This window comes from Macrotis lagotis, chromosome 1 (assembly GCF_037893015.1).
Source record: "Macrotis lagotis isolate mMagLag1 chromosome 1, bilby.v1.9.chrom.fasta, whole genome shotgun sequence".
Taxonomy (NCBI): domain Eukaryota; kingdom Metazoa; phylum Chordata; class Mammalia; order Peramelemorphia; family Peramelidae; genus Macrotis; species Macrotis lagotis.
Window position 1 is genome coordinate 537,361,591 of NC_133658.1, and position 17,202 is coordinate 537,378,792.

Genomic DNA, 17,202 nt, shown 5'->3' on the forward strand with positions numbered 1-17,202 from the left:
TGTGGAGTGGAAATGAGTCATCACCTTCCGTGTACAATAACAAAGTTGGAGTCGGCTCCTCGTGTCCAGGAGAGTATTTATATCCTGACTGAGGAGTCCTGACTGAAGACACCAACACCCGTTTTCCAGTAACGACACAGACCCGCTTCTGCAGAGGAATTTGGCATTTATCTTCATTTACCCAGCACTGTTTTACAGCAGTTTTCTAGGGTCAGGTCAAGAGCATCAATTTGATAACTAGCACTGTGACCTCTATTAAACCAAATGCAGCGAAACTCCTCAGACATAAAGTAGAAACTACAATCAGGGAATGACATTCTGTTGTTAATTATATTTTAAATAGTTATGTTCTCTAGTCTCAGTGGGAAAACTATTAAGCTTGTTTCAAATATGACCTTCTGAAAAGATAGAGTGACCTTTGTTTAAAAATAAATGATTGTCAGTCAGTGAGGAAAGGGAAAGACAGCTCTCTAGTGCCTCCAAGTTGTGGAGATGGGAAGCAGTTTTGTATGAAGTCAGTGTTCTGGCAAATTAAACAGCCAAAGGAAGACATGCTCAAAAGCAAATAACTTCTGAACACAAACATCTTTTTTAGCCAAAAAAATGACCTCGTTAGTTTGAGCCATTAAATAAAGGAAAGGGATAGGACCTGAATCTGGGTTTATAACAAACTTACATTCATTTATCAGGTTTTATGATTCTTAATTTAATTTATTAACGGTGTTCATCTTTTTATTAATGCAATTTTTTGATGATGGCATTATTTGATATTGCTTCTTGTTTTCCTAAGTACCTCACATATACTAAAACATATTAAATTCTAAGGAAAATTTGACCAAACCCTTAAGGATTAATTTCTTGCTTTGCTATTGTACAATTTTAGAAGCTAATCTGAAAAGGGAAATTTGTTTGTACTAATGAACTATTACAGGAAATGAGTGGGGGCATGTAATGAAACCCATCTTGTTCAAGAAAAGTAATGGTAGGATATAATCCTGTTTCCACTAAATCTTTTATTGCTGCATATTAAGTACTTTGCACTTCCACAGGCATCAAGTAATTGTCCTCAATTTCTCAAATTTTTTACACATACACACACACACACATTGTATATGTGTTAAAAGAAAAGAGGCAGTCAAGAAATAAACTGAACTTTGAGGTGTAAGGTCTAGGGGCAGAATTTGACTTCTGCTTGCCTCCATAAATAGGAACTCATTGAAAGAAAATTAAGGAGAAAGAACAGAGTCTGTCTCTAAAGCCTTTTATATCAAATGTTGTTTTGTATTAGCTAATAAAAAGAGGAAGACTGAAAGGAGGTGAACTTGAGCCACTTTTTCTGCTAATCTGGTCTCCAAGGTCCCTTTATCACCATTCTTCATTTCTCTAATGTATTGGTTTTCCAGTGACTCAAACCCATGCTTTTCTTATTTATTTTTTATTTGTTTATTCATCTATTTATTTATTCATTTATCTATTTATTTATCTATTCATTCATTCATTTATTTTTTTCCTTTGTATGGCAAAGTTAAGTTGGTTAAGTGACTTGCCCAAGGTCACACAGCTAAGTAAGTATTAAGTGTCTGAGTCTGGATTTGAACTCAGGTCCTCCTGACTACAGAGCCAGTGCTCTTTCTACTTCACCTGGGTTTTCAGACCCTCAAACTCAAACTATTCCCCCCAGCTCCTCAAATAAGGTCTTTAGGGTCTTCCTGGAAGTTGGTGATACCACAGAGGAGTTTACTTCCTAGAGCTTAATCTTGGCAAAGGAAAGAAGAAAAGACAATGCAGCTTTTGCTTCTAATGAGACTCTAGCAATGCATGCTTGTAAGCTGAGATTCTCTTCAAAAAATTTTTCAGCATAATGTATTAGAAAAAATAATGGAGTTGAAATAAAAAGAATGGAAGGGATTATGTCTTATTTAAACTAGATTTTCTTCTCAAGTTAAGCACAGTGCTTTTCTGAATTTATATCTATACATAGATACACATTACAAAGATATGTAGCATGTACAATATAGTATGTATTTATACTACATAAATATATGGTACGCATGTGTGCATATATGTTCAAATTGTGTCAAGGGTGTCTGTGTGTCTATGTATTATACATGTACATATATACATGAATACACATGCAGAGAAATAAAGTTCTTGATAAGCATGTTACATGTAAATGTGCACTTATGATATAATATATATATATATATATATATATATGAATATATGAAATACATTGAAACATCTCCCACCCTCCCAAATGACCCAATGGATGATCTGTGCCCAACCTGTGGTAGAACCTTCTGAACTACATTGATATGATCAGCCACAGTTGAATCCAATCTATATTAACCCTGACATCACAATGTCATTTTGGTCTTCTTTGAGTATGAAGAACAAACAACAATAATAATGACAGCAATGACAACCACTACATATATATATATATATATATATATATATATATATATATATATATATATATATATATATAAATCTCTTTAGGCTATGATGAATACTACCACACACATATGCCATATAAGTACATGCATGCATGCATGTAATGTGCATGTGTGTATATATATATATATATATAATTTGCACACTATATATAATATACACAAATTGTCCTTGTGTGGTGTCTATGTACAAATACACACATGTATGTGCATGTATATAGACACATGGAAATCAAGTCTAGAGAAACAGAATATGCACATACATGCATGTATATATGCACATATATATATCTAGATATAGTCTATTTGTATATCTATCTAGCTATCATGAATGTATGTATACATATATTTATATCATTACACATGCACACATGTAGGTGTGTTTGCTGCTACAGGAAAATTCAAGTGAGATAACTCCTTCTTATCAAAGACCTCACAAAATGCCTTGAGGCTGTCTTACTAATCCCTCATTTTGTAGAATATGAAATTGTAGCTCAGAGTAAAAGTCATACAGAGTTTGAAATTGATCCTGGGCATTCTGGCTCCTGGTTCAAGGGTCAGTCCATTTTGCCATGCTGCCTCTCTATTATCCCCATCTAACAGATGAGAAAAGTAAACGAGAGAGGGTGAGGTAATCTGGACAAATTCACAGAGTCAGTAACTGGCAATCACAATTCCATTCCAGGTATTCTGTCTCTATGTTCAGTTCTATTATGTTAATAAACATCATAGAACAAAATGATATGGACAAACTTCTCTATTTAAAATTATTAAGAGGCCTGTACCCTGTACATAAGGCATTAACTTTATGTTGCAAAATTCCCCTATGTTCAGTGAATGGCCTCTTGCTAAAATTTGGCTAATTTGGATTCTGACACTTCCTTAATAAGTTTCATACTATACTTAGGACTTAGTGAAAAATGAAAATATTGGATAGAAATGAAAAAAAACCACTTCCTTTTCAGATCTCCATATATCAGTCAGTGACCTAGAATTAAAAGATGCTATTTCTCAGAAATGGTCCTATGTGGTGACTCCTTCACTGATATTCACAGGTAAACAAGGTCAAAGAGTTTCCAAATTAAACTCAGAAATACAGACTCTTTTACTAAATTCTACTGAATAGGTAGTTATAAACAAAACTTATAAAATACCTGCAAGATGGAAGTTTAGATACCTATTTAGCAAGAATTGACTAATTATCGCCCACAGGACAAATCTGACCCATTGCATTTAAAAGTATAAAAACCATTCTTAGCTCATGGGACATCCAAAAATACAAAAAAAGGGTAACAAAACCAAAAAAGGCAGGCTGCAGGCTAGATTTGGCCTACAGGACATTGTTTGCCAACTCCAAAAGTCTGTAGGTTGATACTGTGCCAATTCTTGTTTACGTAAATGTTTTATTTTTTTCCCCCAGTATTTTAGAATCACTCCTTCACCAGGCTCTGGGAAGTAATTTGGTTCATTGGGAAAAAAGTATTAGGTTCTGGGTTAAGAGGACTTAGGTTCAAAATTTTAATTCACTTGAGTGAGTTGTGCATGTGATAACTTTCTCCCTTAAGAGGTTAGATTAAAATGGCTTCTAAGATTTCACAAAGCTGTTGGCTAATCTCGGAAGGTGTGTGTGTGTGTGTGTGTGTGTGTGTGTGTGTGTGTGTGTGTGTGTGTGTGTGACCTGAACAGTGAGAATATAGGGTATTTTTCATATCTAAGTGTTAACTAAGGGTACATCTGTGATAAAAGATTATTTAGATTATACAAACATTGAAATTAAATTTTCCTTGATTTGAATAAAAAAGAGTTAAAGGAATCAGAATATTAAGAATTGAAAAGAATCTTAGCAATTATCTGGTTCAGCCTCTATTCATTTTACAGTTGAGTAAAATGAGGCCAAGAGAAATTAAATGACTTGATGAGTCTCTATCCAAATGCTTCCTCTTAGTCATGTGGTGGATTATAGAATTGGAATCAGATGAGATGCCTACTCCTTCTTCTTCTTATAGAAGAGCAGGCTAAGGCCAAGAGAAGTTGAGGTTACATAAGTAGTAAATGGGAAAGCTTGTATTTGAAAGCAGATTCTCTGACTCAAAATCTAGCATTAAACTGTCCCCCAAATCATATTCTTTCCCCTAAACTACTCTCATGGCTTGGCTGAGGAGAGATCCCAAGATATAGCAGAAAATCCACATTTATATGATCAAGTGTTGGCTTACTATAGTCTGTAGCTATATTTAGCCATATTTAGTCATATTTATGTAGGCTGGCCCTAGGATGATAGGCATACATAGTCTATCATTAATTCCTTAATAGAAACCTTTCCACCTAGGTGTACCTTCCAGTGTCATCTCCATTCCACAGTGAGTCATCAGAGTAGAGGGTTTTAGCAAAAGAGAGTATATTAATCAGAAAAACCTTAATTAAATTATTTGTCTTATATTTTATACCATACAAAGGGTCTTCACATATATTACCTCACAATAAGACAAAGATGGCAGGTATTCTTTTATCAATTTTGCTGAAAAGAAATTTGTGATCCAGAGAAGTTAAACAACTTATCTATTATTACACTGTCATTGGTGCAGCCAGAATACAAGTTCATACTCTCTGGTAAATCCCAGTGAAAATATTATGGGGCTAGGGGTCATGGGGCCTGGGTTTTTAAAGCCAATTCATCCACTAGTTAGCTGGATGTCTTTGGGAAAGTCAGAAATACTTTTGGCCAGAGAATTTCATAATAACTATCTTGTTCAAGAAGCTCAAGTGGCTCCCTATTACTACTAGGATCAAACAGAAAATCCTCTGTTTGGCTTTGTAACTTAACCCCTTTCTCTCTAGTCTTTTCCTATTTTCCTTTCTTTTTATGTTCTCTACTACCCAGCAACACTAGTTTCCTTGCTGCTCCTTGGGTAAGGTGTTTCATTTACTGACCCCATTTCATTTTCATTGGTAGACCCCCCTGCTTGGAATTCTCCTCCTCCTCTCTGCCTTCTGCCTTCTCTGACTTACTTCAAATCTTACCTAAAATTCAATTTTCTACGAGACTTTTCTAGACCTCCTTAATACTAATGCCTTCACTCTTAGACCATCTCCAATTTCTCTGATCTCTATCTTGTGTGTACAAAGTTGTTTGCATGTCTTTCCCATCAGATTGTGACCTTCTTGAGGGCAGGGACTGTTTTCAGATTTCTTTATATTTTCAATTCTTAGCATGTAAGTACTTAATAAATACTTATTAACTTGAATTTACTGTTAAGAAGTAAAGGAAGGGGCAGTTGAGTGGCAAAGTAGGTAGATCACTGGTCGTGGAGTCAGGAGGACCTGAGTTCAAATCCAGCCTCAGACACACTAGCTGTGTGAGCTCGGGCAAGTCATTTAGCCCTATTGCCCCATAAAAAAAACAAACTAACAAAACAATACCCCAAAACATTTGGAGATAAACTTTAATCAAGGAGCTCACAAATCCTTGAGATATTAGTCAGTCAATATTAACAACCCACTCTATTCAAGGCAAAGGAAAAGACAGTTCCTCCTCTGAAGGAGCTAACAATCATATGGGAGAAGCAACATGAAAACAACATAAAGGGGAAGTAAAGAAGAGAGGGAAGGTACTATCATTAGGGAGGATCAGGAAAGGTTTTTTGTAGAAGAAGAAATTTTAGCTACTACTTGAAGGAAATCAAATAACATTTGTGCCAAGCATGTGATTTGAAAAGAATGCTGATTTTATTCATTTTACTACTAGTAGACCCTGAAAGGTAACTAAGTATTGTAAGGAATACAGCATCCAGTCTAGAGTTCAAATCTGACCTCATATATTTACTAAGCTGCATAACCCTGGGCAAGTCATTTAAACCTCTTTGCCTCAGTTTTCTCATCTGTAAAATGAGCTAGAGAAGGAAATGGTAAACCATTCCAGGATCTTTACCAAGAAAATTCCAAAAGAGGTCATGAAGAATCAGACTTAACTGAAAGGACTAAGCAACAAAGACTCAGAAGGTGTGAAGAGTAGTAATATACATGTATATGATATGTATGTGGTATGTATATTAATATATGTTGCTTATAATTTCCCCCTTTTCCTCAAAAAATCCTCAAATTATTTATATTGACTCTAAGAATTCAGTCAGATAATCACACTCTGACCCAGCTCTGATCTTGCCCTATCTGGATTTGGTCCCATTCCTAGTGGTTTGGAATCTGGATGGATCATATTGGGAAGGTAGCATTAGGCTATATATTCTCAAAGCAGATAACAAACAGAAATAGTTAAGTATTAGTAACACTTACAACCATATTTTATTTTAATCAATAAATCTGTAACTAATTTATTTTTGTAAATTGAATTTTTGCAAATGATACTATATTTTTAAAATATGATACAAAGTGCAGGAATTTCTAAGGTAAAAGAATTCTATGTTCTTGTAAAGTGAAAAATTGTTTTTCTATATCTTTTTTGTCAATTCAGATTTTCTTAAGGCCAAGTACATTTGCTCAACATATACAGATACCAGGAGTCACTGCATAATTATATCTTTGATGGTTTTCCTGCTTTCTTGGCCCTTATAACAGAAGCAAAATAACTTCTCCCTTAGTTTCTTCAGATGATGAAGGGTTTATAAAATGGGAAGATGAAATGGAATGGGTTGGCAATGGATCATGATTTCAATTTCAGTGTGAAAATATTTAATAAAGAAAAACAAATAAACCCATTTACAGGAAACCAGAGCAGAGTCAGATTTCATGTGGAAAGACAGAATTGCTAAATTCTCCCAGAAAACTAATAGAATTCAATGTAATTTATGTGAACCAAATCAGCTTAAAACACATTTTTTCTTCTCACCAAGTAGCTAATGTTTATTTTCCTTTCATGACCTCAATGTAATATCCTGAATCATTATAGATCTAATTAATTCAGAGATTTATCTTTAGAGACAGCAAGGTGGAATAGTGGGCAGTTAGGTGGTGTAGTGGATATAGCTCCAGGCCTGGACTGAGTTCAACTCTGGCCTTAAAACACTTATTAGCTATGTGACCCTGGAGAAGTCATTAACTATTTTGCCTTAGTTTCCTCATCTGGAGATGGACATGGTAAACCATTCCAGTATCTTTGTCAATAAAACTCCATATGATTAACAGTGACAGATAACATAGTAACTAATATGCTGGACTTGAAGTCAATTAGATCTGCATTAAATGGTATCTTGGATACTTACTACTGGGTAAGTCAATAAATTTCTCAGTTTGCTTATCTATTAAATGGGGACAATAGTAGTTCTACCTCTTAGAGTTTTTATGAGGATCGGGCAAGGTAATATGTCTAAAGCATTTTACAATATAAATATATCATATTATAATATGATGCTTTGCTATATAAATGCTAATTTAAAAAGTTAAGAAAAAGATTTAATAAGTTTTATATATCTGAACTAAATAGCAAATCTGTGTTCATCTCTGAAAGGAGGAGGAAAATTTTCATATTAACTCAATAATAATAACAGCAATAATGATATGAATAATAATAGCAGCCAACTTTTGTGCATCACTTGCTATGTCTAAGCCCTATACCAAGAACTTTGCTAATAATAATCCTATTATTATTCTCATTTTATAGTTGAGGAAACTAAATCAAACAGAAATTAAATGACTAGTTCAGGGTTACACAGCTAATAAGTGTAAGCTAGGAAGGTTGAATTTGAACTCAGGTCTTCATGAATCCTTGCTTGGCACTCTATCCACCATACTTCTTAGACATTAATCACTTGCTATATGTGTGGCATCAGCTAGGCAATGCAATGGATAGAGTGCCTGGCCTGGAGAAAGGAAGACCTGAGTTCAAATCCAGCCTCAGACACTTACTAGCTGTGTAACCCTGGGCAAGCCACTTAACCCAGTTGGCCTCAGTTTTCTCATCTGTAAAATGAAATGGAGCAGGAAATTTAAACCACTTTAGTATCTTTGCCAAGAAAACTCCAAATGGAGTCATGCAGAATCAAATTGACTGAAAAAACAAGTGAACAACAAGAGATAGTTTGCCTGAAGGTCATGGATATGCATTTGTTTGCCACATCTGTTTCTTACCAAAGAATCACTCCTTAGTCATAGAATTCTTAGCAACATCCCTTAAGGTAACAAATTATCCTTTATGTAGAACTACCAGAATTGTCCCAAGTAATGAATTTTTGCTAATCACTTTTCCATGCATTTTCAGTTATGGAAATTACACATCTGTTATGAACCCTCACAATATTTCTGTGGGTTAGATAAGAAGGCAAACATTATCAAACCCAGTAAGTAATACAAAATTACTGACATCCATATATGCATCTATCTCTCTGTCTAGCTATCTATATTTTCCTAGTGTACTCTAAAGTTTGTGAAGTTCCATGCATGTTATTTTATTTGAATCTCAACAACAGTCTTGTGTTGTATGTGGCACTTTTATTCCAATTTTACAGATGAGAAAACCGAAGCTGAAAAAGGTTAAATGATCTACCTGTAATTACCCAGCAACCATCTGGGGCAAGATTTGAACACAGATTTTTATGTCTCCAAGACCTATAATATATCCACTGTCCACCCAAAACCCAATAAGGGAAATAAGTTCCCCTTCTAGTGTTACATGTAGTATATCACACTATTTCCATATCTGATTCTTTGAGATCGCTTTGGGGTTTTCTTCACAAAGATACTGGAGTGGTTTGACATTTTCCTCTACAAGTCATTTTACAGATGAGGAAACATAACTTGCCTGGGGAACATAGCTAGAAAATATCTGAGGCTGGATTTGAACTCAGATCTGACTAACTCCAGCCTCAGTCCTCTATCCAAGGAGTCACCTAGCTGCCCTAGTTGCAAAAATTAAGAGCACAATTTTTTAAAAAAGATTAAAACCAGAAGTTTTGAGGAATTGGTATATATTTAGTATTTACTAATTTATTTGTATATTATTCACCCTCTATCTCCCTGTAGAATGTAAATTCCTTGAAGGTTGGCTTTCTATTTCTAGTGCCTAAAACACAGTAAGTACATGTTGAGTTTCAGGTGACAGAGGAGTTTTACCTTTTATATTTCATTTTAACATCATATGTTGAGAATAAATGGGTTTAACTGTAAAATTCTGACTTTGAACTACCTTCAATCTGGGCATGTTTGTCTTTATGAGCATATTAAGCACCCATTCTATTGTGGCATGGTATTTATCGTAAATGGGCCTAAACTACTAATATGTGTAACATCACTTCACATTGTGACTCAGTAATTTGAGATCTACTTAGGCTGGAAAATGTACAGAAAGGTTGCATACTGATTTTCAGCAGGGAAAACGACTATCAAGTCAATGAATGTAGCATTCTTCACAAATTGCAAATGAGGGAGTATGAGGCCCCTGCAGGGCTCTGTTCCTTACTGCAAGTGCCAGATTTCCCATGACTGGAACTCTGACAGTAGTCACCGGCTCAATGCTTCCCAAACTGTTTAGAGTTGTGGCAAATGATAGTTTGATTTTATTTTAATATTTCTCCCATTTTAAAGAAAGTGCTAAGTGAAAGATATTTCTTATTATTGCAATTATTATTTATGATTAGTCAATCAGTAAATAAACATTTATCAAGGCACTGTGCTAAACACTGGGAAGGAAAAAAGAACAAAAAGACAGTTGCCCTCAAGGAGTTCACAATGATTGTTCAAAAAGATTATACAGACTAAGATTTCTAAAGAATTTTTAAGAACTGTCATGCTGTTCTTCAGGTCACTGGTTACAGCCTCAAGTGTTTTATAAGTGGGGTTGACATTCCCTTTTCTTATTATGATGGCATGGGTTTAGGATTAGATGGATTGGGCTCAAATCTTGTCTGTACTATTTGTATAACCTTGAGCAAATGACATCATATTTGGATCTCATTTTCTAATATGGAAAATGAAAGAGTTAGACTGTATAGCCTTTAAGAGCTCTTCTATCTCTAAATTTATGGTTCTATGATCCCCTGATCTCTGGGGTTCCTTTCTGGACTAAATCACAAAATTCTATTCTTATTGGGTCCATTGACATCAGTGAGTGACTTTTTTCTTTCCTGTCATTCTCTAACGGCTCCATTTTTATTTCTTTTTATATTAGAAACCCCTAAAATGGGAAGCTAGGTGGTACAGTGATAGAATACCAAGCCCAGAGTTAGGAAGATCTGAATTCAAATCCAGCCTTTAACATTTATTAGCTATGTGAAGTCACTTAACTCTCTTTCAGGTTCTCATCTGAAAAATGAAATGGAGAAGGAAATGACAAACCACTTTCAGTCTCTTTTGTCAGAAAAACCAAAATGTGATCCTGAAGAGTCAAATGTGACTAAAACGACTAAACAGAAATGTTTTCTATGAAGGTGAAATTTGGAAAGTGAATTAAATTGTAAATTAAATTAAATAACTTGGGGAATTTATTTGATAGATGAACTCATATTATTATTAAAATTAAACCTAATACTTTTCCTAAGGACACATGGTAGTCCCTTCTTTACAAGATACTGTATTTAGAAGGAAAAGGAGGTTCTCTGGGGGTGTTTGTGTCTGTGTGTATGTGTATGTGTTAGTTAAATTCAACTGGTAAATCCTTATTTTTTTCAACCACATCAGGGTAATCCTTATGAAAATTTCAGTTGTATTGCATGTAGTTTTTTTTAATAAGACCTAAAGTTTTGTGGACAATGGTGGTAACAGAGAAAGAATCTAATTTTGGTATCTTGTAGTTCACCAACATGTCTATCATTTAGCCATAATACATAATGGAAAATAATTTCCAATACCACCACTACAAACAAGGAATAAGGCATGCTAATGAGATACATTGCAGTGATTTTTTTAGTCCACTAAAAATGCTGCTTCATCCATCATGATGGTATCAGATTCCAAATGACATTTTAATTTTGCCAAAGGAAGTACCAAAATGGTGGCTGGGGGGAAACCAACACAGTTTCTTTCAATCCTAGGTTCTCAGAAAAGCTATAGTTAGCACCCTAGTTCCTATAGTAAGCTTTCTTAGTTACTAGGTGCCTAAAGCATCCTATCAGACAATATCTCTAGAAAGAATCCTGTTGATATTGATTTTTTTTCTATAGAATCTTAAAAATGTAAAGGACCTTAGAAATCATCCAAACTGATCCAATCTAAATTAATCCAACATAATCATATATTAATGAATAGTTACATTCAAGACAAGAAGTAGTGTTACATGGTGGATAGAGAACTGGTCTCAAATCAGGAATTCCTAGGCATAAATATACATATGGGATAAATGATTTAGGGTATCATTTAGCCCTTCAGTGTTCTAGCTAGTACTCAAATTCAGCTAGAAACAGGAACCATTAAGCTGTATGTGAGTATTCCTGTGGGCTGCATATTGTCTTAGAAAACTGCATATTAATATTAGCTATGTTTTATTTTATTTTTATTAATGTTCTAAAATATGTCTGTTTTGGATTGTTCTCGAGAGTGATGTGGATTATATGTGGCCCGTTGGTCACATATCTGACGCCATGCTCTAGAGGCAATGCTCTAAGATCTTAAATTGCAGATCCATGGAGGGAGAGGTAGTTATTTATATCATTGAAATCATAGGATGGGAGCTCATTCTTCCACTTCCTTCCTTCCCCACAATGTGCAAAATACTCTACTAGGCATTGGAGATTCTTTCCATGAAGTAATTACAATTTAATAGACAATATATAAGATAGTCAAGTGACAATTAGCAAAATGTAATATGTCAGAATTCACTAAAGGAATTTTAGCCATTTTATTTTGAGAAGAGAAAATCCAGGAAGGAAAAGATAGCTGTCTCCAAGTGTATGAAGAACTGGAATATGTAAATCAAATGAGATGTAACAGAATGTAAGCTATTTGAGGGCAAGGACTTGTCCATTTTTGTCTTTGTACCCCAGTGCCTACCTAGCATAGTATTTGGCACTTAGTGAATACTTAATAAGTCTTATTGATTGGTTATTTTGCTTGACTCTGAAGCATAAAACTAAGAAAAATGGTTAAAAATTATAGAGATGCAGAATTCAAGTCAAAATAAGGAAAAAAACCTTTTAAAAAACTATCCAAAAGTGGAGAGGATTGCCTAGGGAGTCAGTGAAATCCCTATCAAGAAAGATCTTTTTTTGTTTTTGCAAGGCAATGGGGTTAAGTGATTTGTCCAAGGCAACATAGGTAATTATTAAGTATCTGAAGCTGGATTTGAACTCAGGTCCTCCTGATTCAGGGCCAGTGTTCTTTCTTCTGCGTCACCTAATTGCTCCCAAGAAAGATCTTAAAGCAGAGTCTGAGTCCTGCTTTTCAGGGATGTTATATTATGGGATACTTTTTTTAGGCTTTTGCAAGGCAATGGGGTTAAGTGGCTTACCCAAGGCCACACAGCTAGGTAATTATTAAGTGTCTGAGACTGGATTTGAACCCAGGTACTCCTGACTCCAGGGCTGGTGCTTTATCCACTGTGTCACCTAGTGGCCCCTATGGGATACTTATTTAAGCATAATTATATAACTTCTAAGGGCATTTCTGACTCTATGAACATATGATCATGGTTCATAAAAGTGGTAGAAGGCATACCCTTAAAAATTTGAACAGATAGAGATCATTTTTAGCTGGAGGAAATGAGGGAAAGATCATTACCTCAGAGATGGTTTCATGAAAAAAAAACTATATCTAGGAGTAGGAGAGTAAGGGAGAAATCAGTTCAAGACAAGGAAGAAAGGATGAGCAAAGGCATGAGAGTTGGAGAATTTTCTAGTTTGAGTGAAATAAAGTTGGAAATATCAGGATAACTAGCTTAGACTTTACTAAGTAAATAAGATGTCACTGAATATTTCTTAGTAGAAAAATATAATCTATAGCTAAGTGGGTAACAAGAACTAAAACCCACATCATCTGACTACTAACCCAGGATCCTTCTACTAGATCATGCCATTTCTCATGGAGACTGAGATACATTCCTGAGTAAATGGAATTAATCCCAGTGCATCATTGAGCTCTACTTGGAAATACTTCCTTCAGGAATGTATTGTCACTATAATAAATCTGAATTGGTTAATAATAAGGAGAATTAGGATTACAACACCACCTTGAACACTACCTCTTTAGTACTTTTAAATTTCAAAGCACTTTTACATTTACTACTTCATTTGATCTGATCCTTATAATAATTCTGTGAGTCAAAAGAAAATATTATTTCCCTCTATTTTATAAATGGGGAACTAGAAACATAGAACTGTTTAGTATTTTTCTGAACCTCAAACGACCAATGGAGGCCAGGCAAAGACTAAAATTTGCATCTGCTAACTCCTACCTCAAGGTTCTTTCTAATAGACTTTTTATTGAGTATAATTGGTATGTGACACAACTGAAATATCTGAGAATAAAATTAGATTTGCTTCATATGAAAAGGAGACTTGAGATGACAACTCTCAAACTTACAGCCCTCTCTGACTCTCTCTGACTCTCTCTCTCTCTCTCTCTCTCTCTCTCTCTCTCTCTCTCTCTCCAACTCTCATCCCTTAAAGAACCTGGTCATAATAAAGACAATAAAAGAACTATAATTACCTAGCATGACAAAGGGGACTCCCAGGAAGGTGGAATTATATTTCCCACCAGTCAGATTGATGATCCCGGCTGCAGTGAGTGTGGCCAGGCTTACTGTGACCAATCCAAGAAGGCCCAGCCAAGGTTTACTGCGAACACAGTCCTGCATGGAGCAACAGAGGACAGCCATAGTGACCATGAGGACCAGGCTTGTGATCAGGTAACGTTCAGATACACGGCTGGTCTTCTGAAAGTCTTCCCTCAGTGTTGAGGATGTGTAAGGGTACATTTTGATTTTCCCATTAGATTTCTGGAAAAGTTTGACTGTGTCACAAAAGTTGGACTCCCACCTCTCTGCCACCATGTCGTTTAGAGAGTTGAGTGTCTGCAGATAATAGGTGAGCTGGACGGCTTGTGCAGATTTGACCTGATCCTTGCTGTGCACGGTAACACCACCCAGCTGGTGTCCATTATAAACTTCCCTCCCATCTTTTAAGTGGGTGATGGGATATGTGATTGCAAAATTGGTCCGGTTTGTGGCACGGGCAGTCTTTAATTCCTCTAGGACGTGCACTATGTCATCCACTATGCAAGTCTTATCATTATTCAGGATACATATATGAGCGAATGTATAATTAAAACCAGGCCTTTGTACTTGCATCCTGGTCACAGCAGAGTGCAACTATAGGGAAAAAAAATTACAGTCATTATTGATGATCAAAGTTTATACTGCAACAGGCATAAAGACAATAACTTTTCTGACTCAATATTTATTTATTTATTTACTTTTGTTTGCCCCTTTGGGTTAAGCTAAAAAGTTCTGATTAATGCTTTGATATAAAATCAGAATTCTGCTGTAATAATACAAAGCATGCATTAAATACTGGTATGGTTCCCTAAATGTACTTCATTCATAACTCAATTAGCTTTTGATTTATAGAAATGGCATATTCATCACTCTTCCACCTCTCTTTTGTATAAAAATAGTCTAGTGAGCTACAGTGCTTCATTTCCAAATAACCAACTAAAAGTGCAAAGGACTTCTGTAGATCAGTCCCTTACAGGCAATTTACAGATATCTAAAATGGCTAAATGATCAGCTCATCAGCTTAAATCATTTTAGATCATAAAGGTAATGAAATGTTCACCTTGTTGTTAGTACAATTTGCAGTCTGTTTTTAATATCTGGGCATGTGAAAGGAGGCTATAGAGATAATAGCTTTAATGTTACTAAGCATCAGGGAACATCGGCATCATTCAAAAGCCATGTTAGTGATAATATATCTAATGTTCAAATAAGCTCAGTGTTCAAAATTTCCCTGTACCTCACCATAATATCTCAGAAACGAAGTTTACATATAACCACACTGATGTGGAACTGAAAGGGACTTTTAGAGGTCATTTTACCCAACATATTTTACAAATGAGTAAAATGAGTTCTGGAGACGTTATCTTTCCTGTCCCCCCCCCCCCCTCCTCCCCACCTCCCCACTACCATGTCTCCTTCCCAACAGTAGGTAAGTTTCTTGAGGTCAGAAATGATTTTGTAAAAGCCTTTGCATGCTCAGTGTCTGACATTTAAGAGATGCTAGTTAGAGGCATTTACGTGGTTCAGTGGTTTGAGTGCCTGACCCGAAGTCAGGAAGAGTTAGCTTCCTGAGTTCAACATCTGGCCTTGGACATGTGATAGCTTTGTGACCCTGGGCAAGTTACTTAACTTTGTTTACCTCAGTTTTCTTATCTGCAAAGTGAGCTGGAGAAGAAAATGACAAACCATTCTAGTATCAATACCAAGAAAATTCCAAAGAGTCAGAAACTACTGAAAATGACTGAACAACAAAGATGCTAGTTAAACCGAATTGCTCCAGATCACACATGGAATTCATCAAATAGCTAAGACAAAAATCCAGGTCCTTTGCTCATATCTTCAAGGGTTCAATGCATGATGGCTTTAAGGTTGCTGACAGCCAAAATTTCTAAATTTGAACTTTCATGATGTACCTCTAAATTCTGTAAATATTTAAGTTCAAACTCCTCTCCTTTCATACATTGACTATATGTAGGATAAAACTGCAAAAAGGACGCCATTTTCTCTGCTCTTACAAAGGCCACTATTTATTTAACTCTTCTCATAGAACAGATCAACCAACCACATGTACAAAAATATTTATAGCAGTTCTTTTTATAGTAGCAAAGAGTTAGAAATTGAGAGGATATCTATTAGTTGGGGAATGGCTGAAAAAATTGTGGTATATGAATGTGATGGAGAACTATTTTTCTTTAAGAAATCATGAGTGGATGGATTTCAGAAAAGCTTGGAAAGACATGCATGAATTGATGCTGAGTGAAGTAAGCAGGAGCAGAACTTTGGTACATATTAACACCAATATTATATGAAGATCAATTATGATAGAGTTGATCTTTTTGGAAATATAATGATTAAAGACAATTCTAAAGGGTGTGATGGAAAATACCATCCACATCTAGAGAAGGAACTACAGAGTCTGAATGCAGATTAAAGTATACTATTTTCAATTTTTAAAAATTTGTTTTATGTTTTATGTTTTCCCCCTCTCATTGTTTTTCCCCTGTTGTTCTGATTCTTCTTTCACAATCTGATTAATATGAAAATATGTTTATCATAGTTATACATATATAGCCTATATTAGATTACTTGATGTCAAGGGGAGTGGGGAGGAAAAGGAGGGAGGGAGGGAAGGAGAAAAATATAGAAACCTATCTATGCATAAAGTTAGAAAAATAAATAAGTGAATTTATTTAAAAAAGAGAATTGATCAACCAGTTAACTCAAGCAAACCACAAATCTGAATCCTTTTTTCTGGTTTGTTCAAAGAAATTTTCAGTTGTTTTGGTATAAAGTTTAAATATGTAAGACACTGTTCTAGTCATGAAGGAAGCAATGATGTGATTTTAATACACCAAGAACTTGAAATGTAGAGCTGTGTAGAATTCCAAATAGACTTTTTGAAATAAATAAATAAATTTTAAATCCATAACAAGATATGTGATTAACTGTTTAAAAATTTAAAAAAAGAAAGTCAAATTTAGAACATCTAGGTCATACCATTTATAGACTAGTAAAATCAGTATTTAGAAATTCAATTATTGTTGAGTTCTTACAGTTGTGTTCCATTCTCTGTGACCCCATTTGGGATTTTCT

At 35.0% G+C, this 17,202-nt stretch overlaps 1 protein-coding gene across 1 annotated transcript in view; it reads right to left on the reverse strand.

The window, feature by feature from the left end:
* The window catches only part of PTCHD1 (patched domain containing 1), a 68,360-nt gene that overhangs the window by 15,980 nt on the left and 35,178 nt on the right, over window positions 1-17,202 (reverse strand). The window contains exon 2 of the mRNA XM_074214252.1: window positions 14,043-14,703. Coding sequence (XP_074070353.1) covers window positions 14,043-14,703 — 661 coding nt within the window. The remainder of the gene's footprint in view (window positions 1-14,042; window positions 14,704-17,202) is intronic.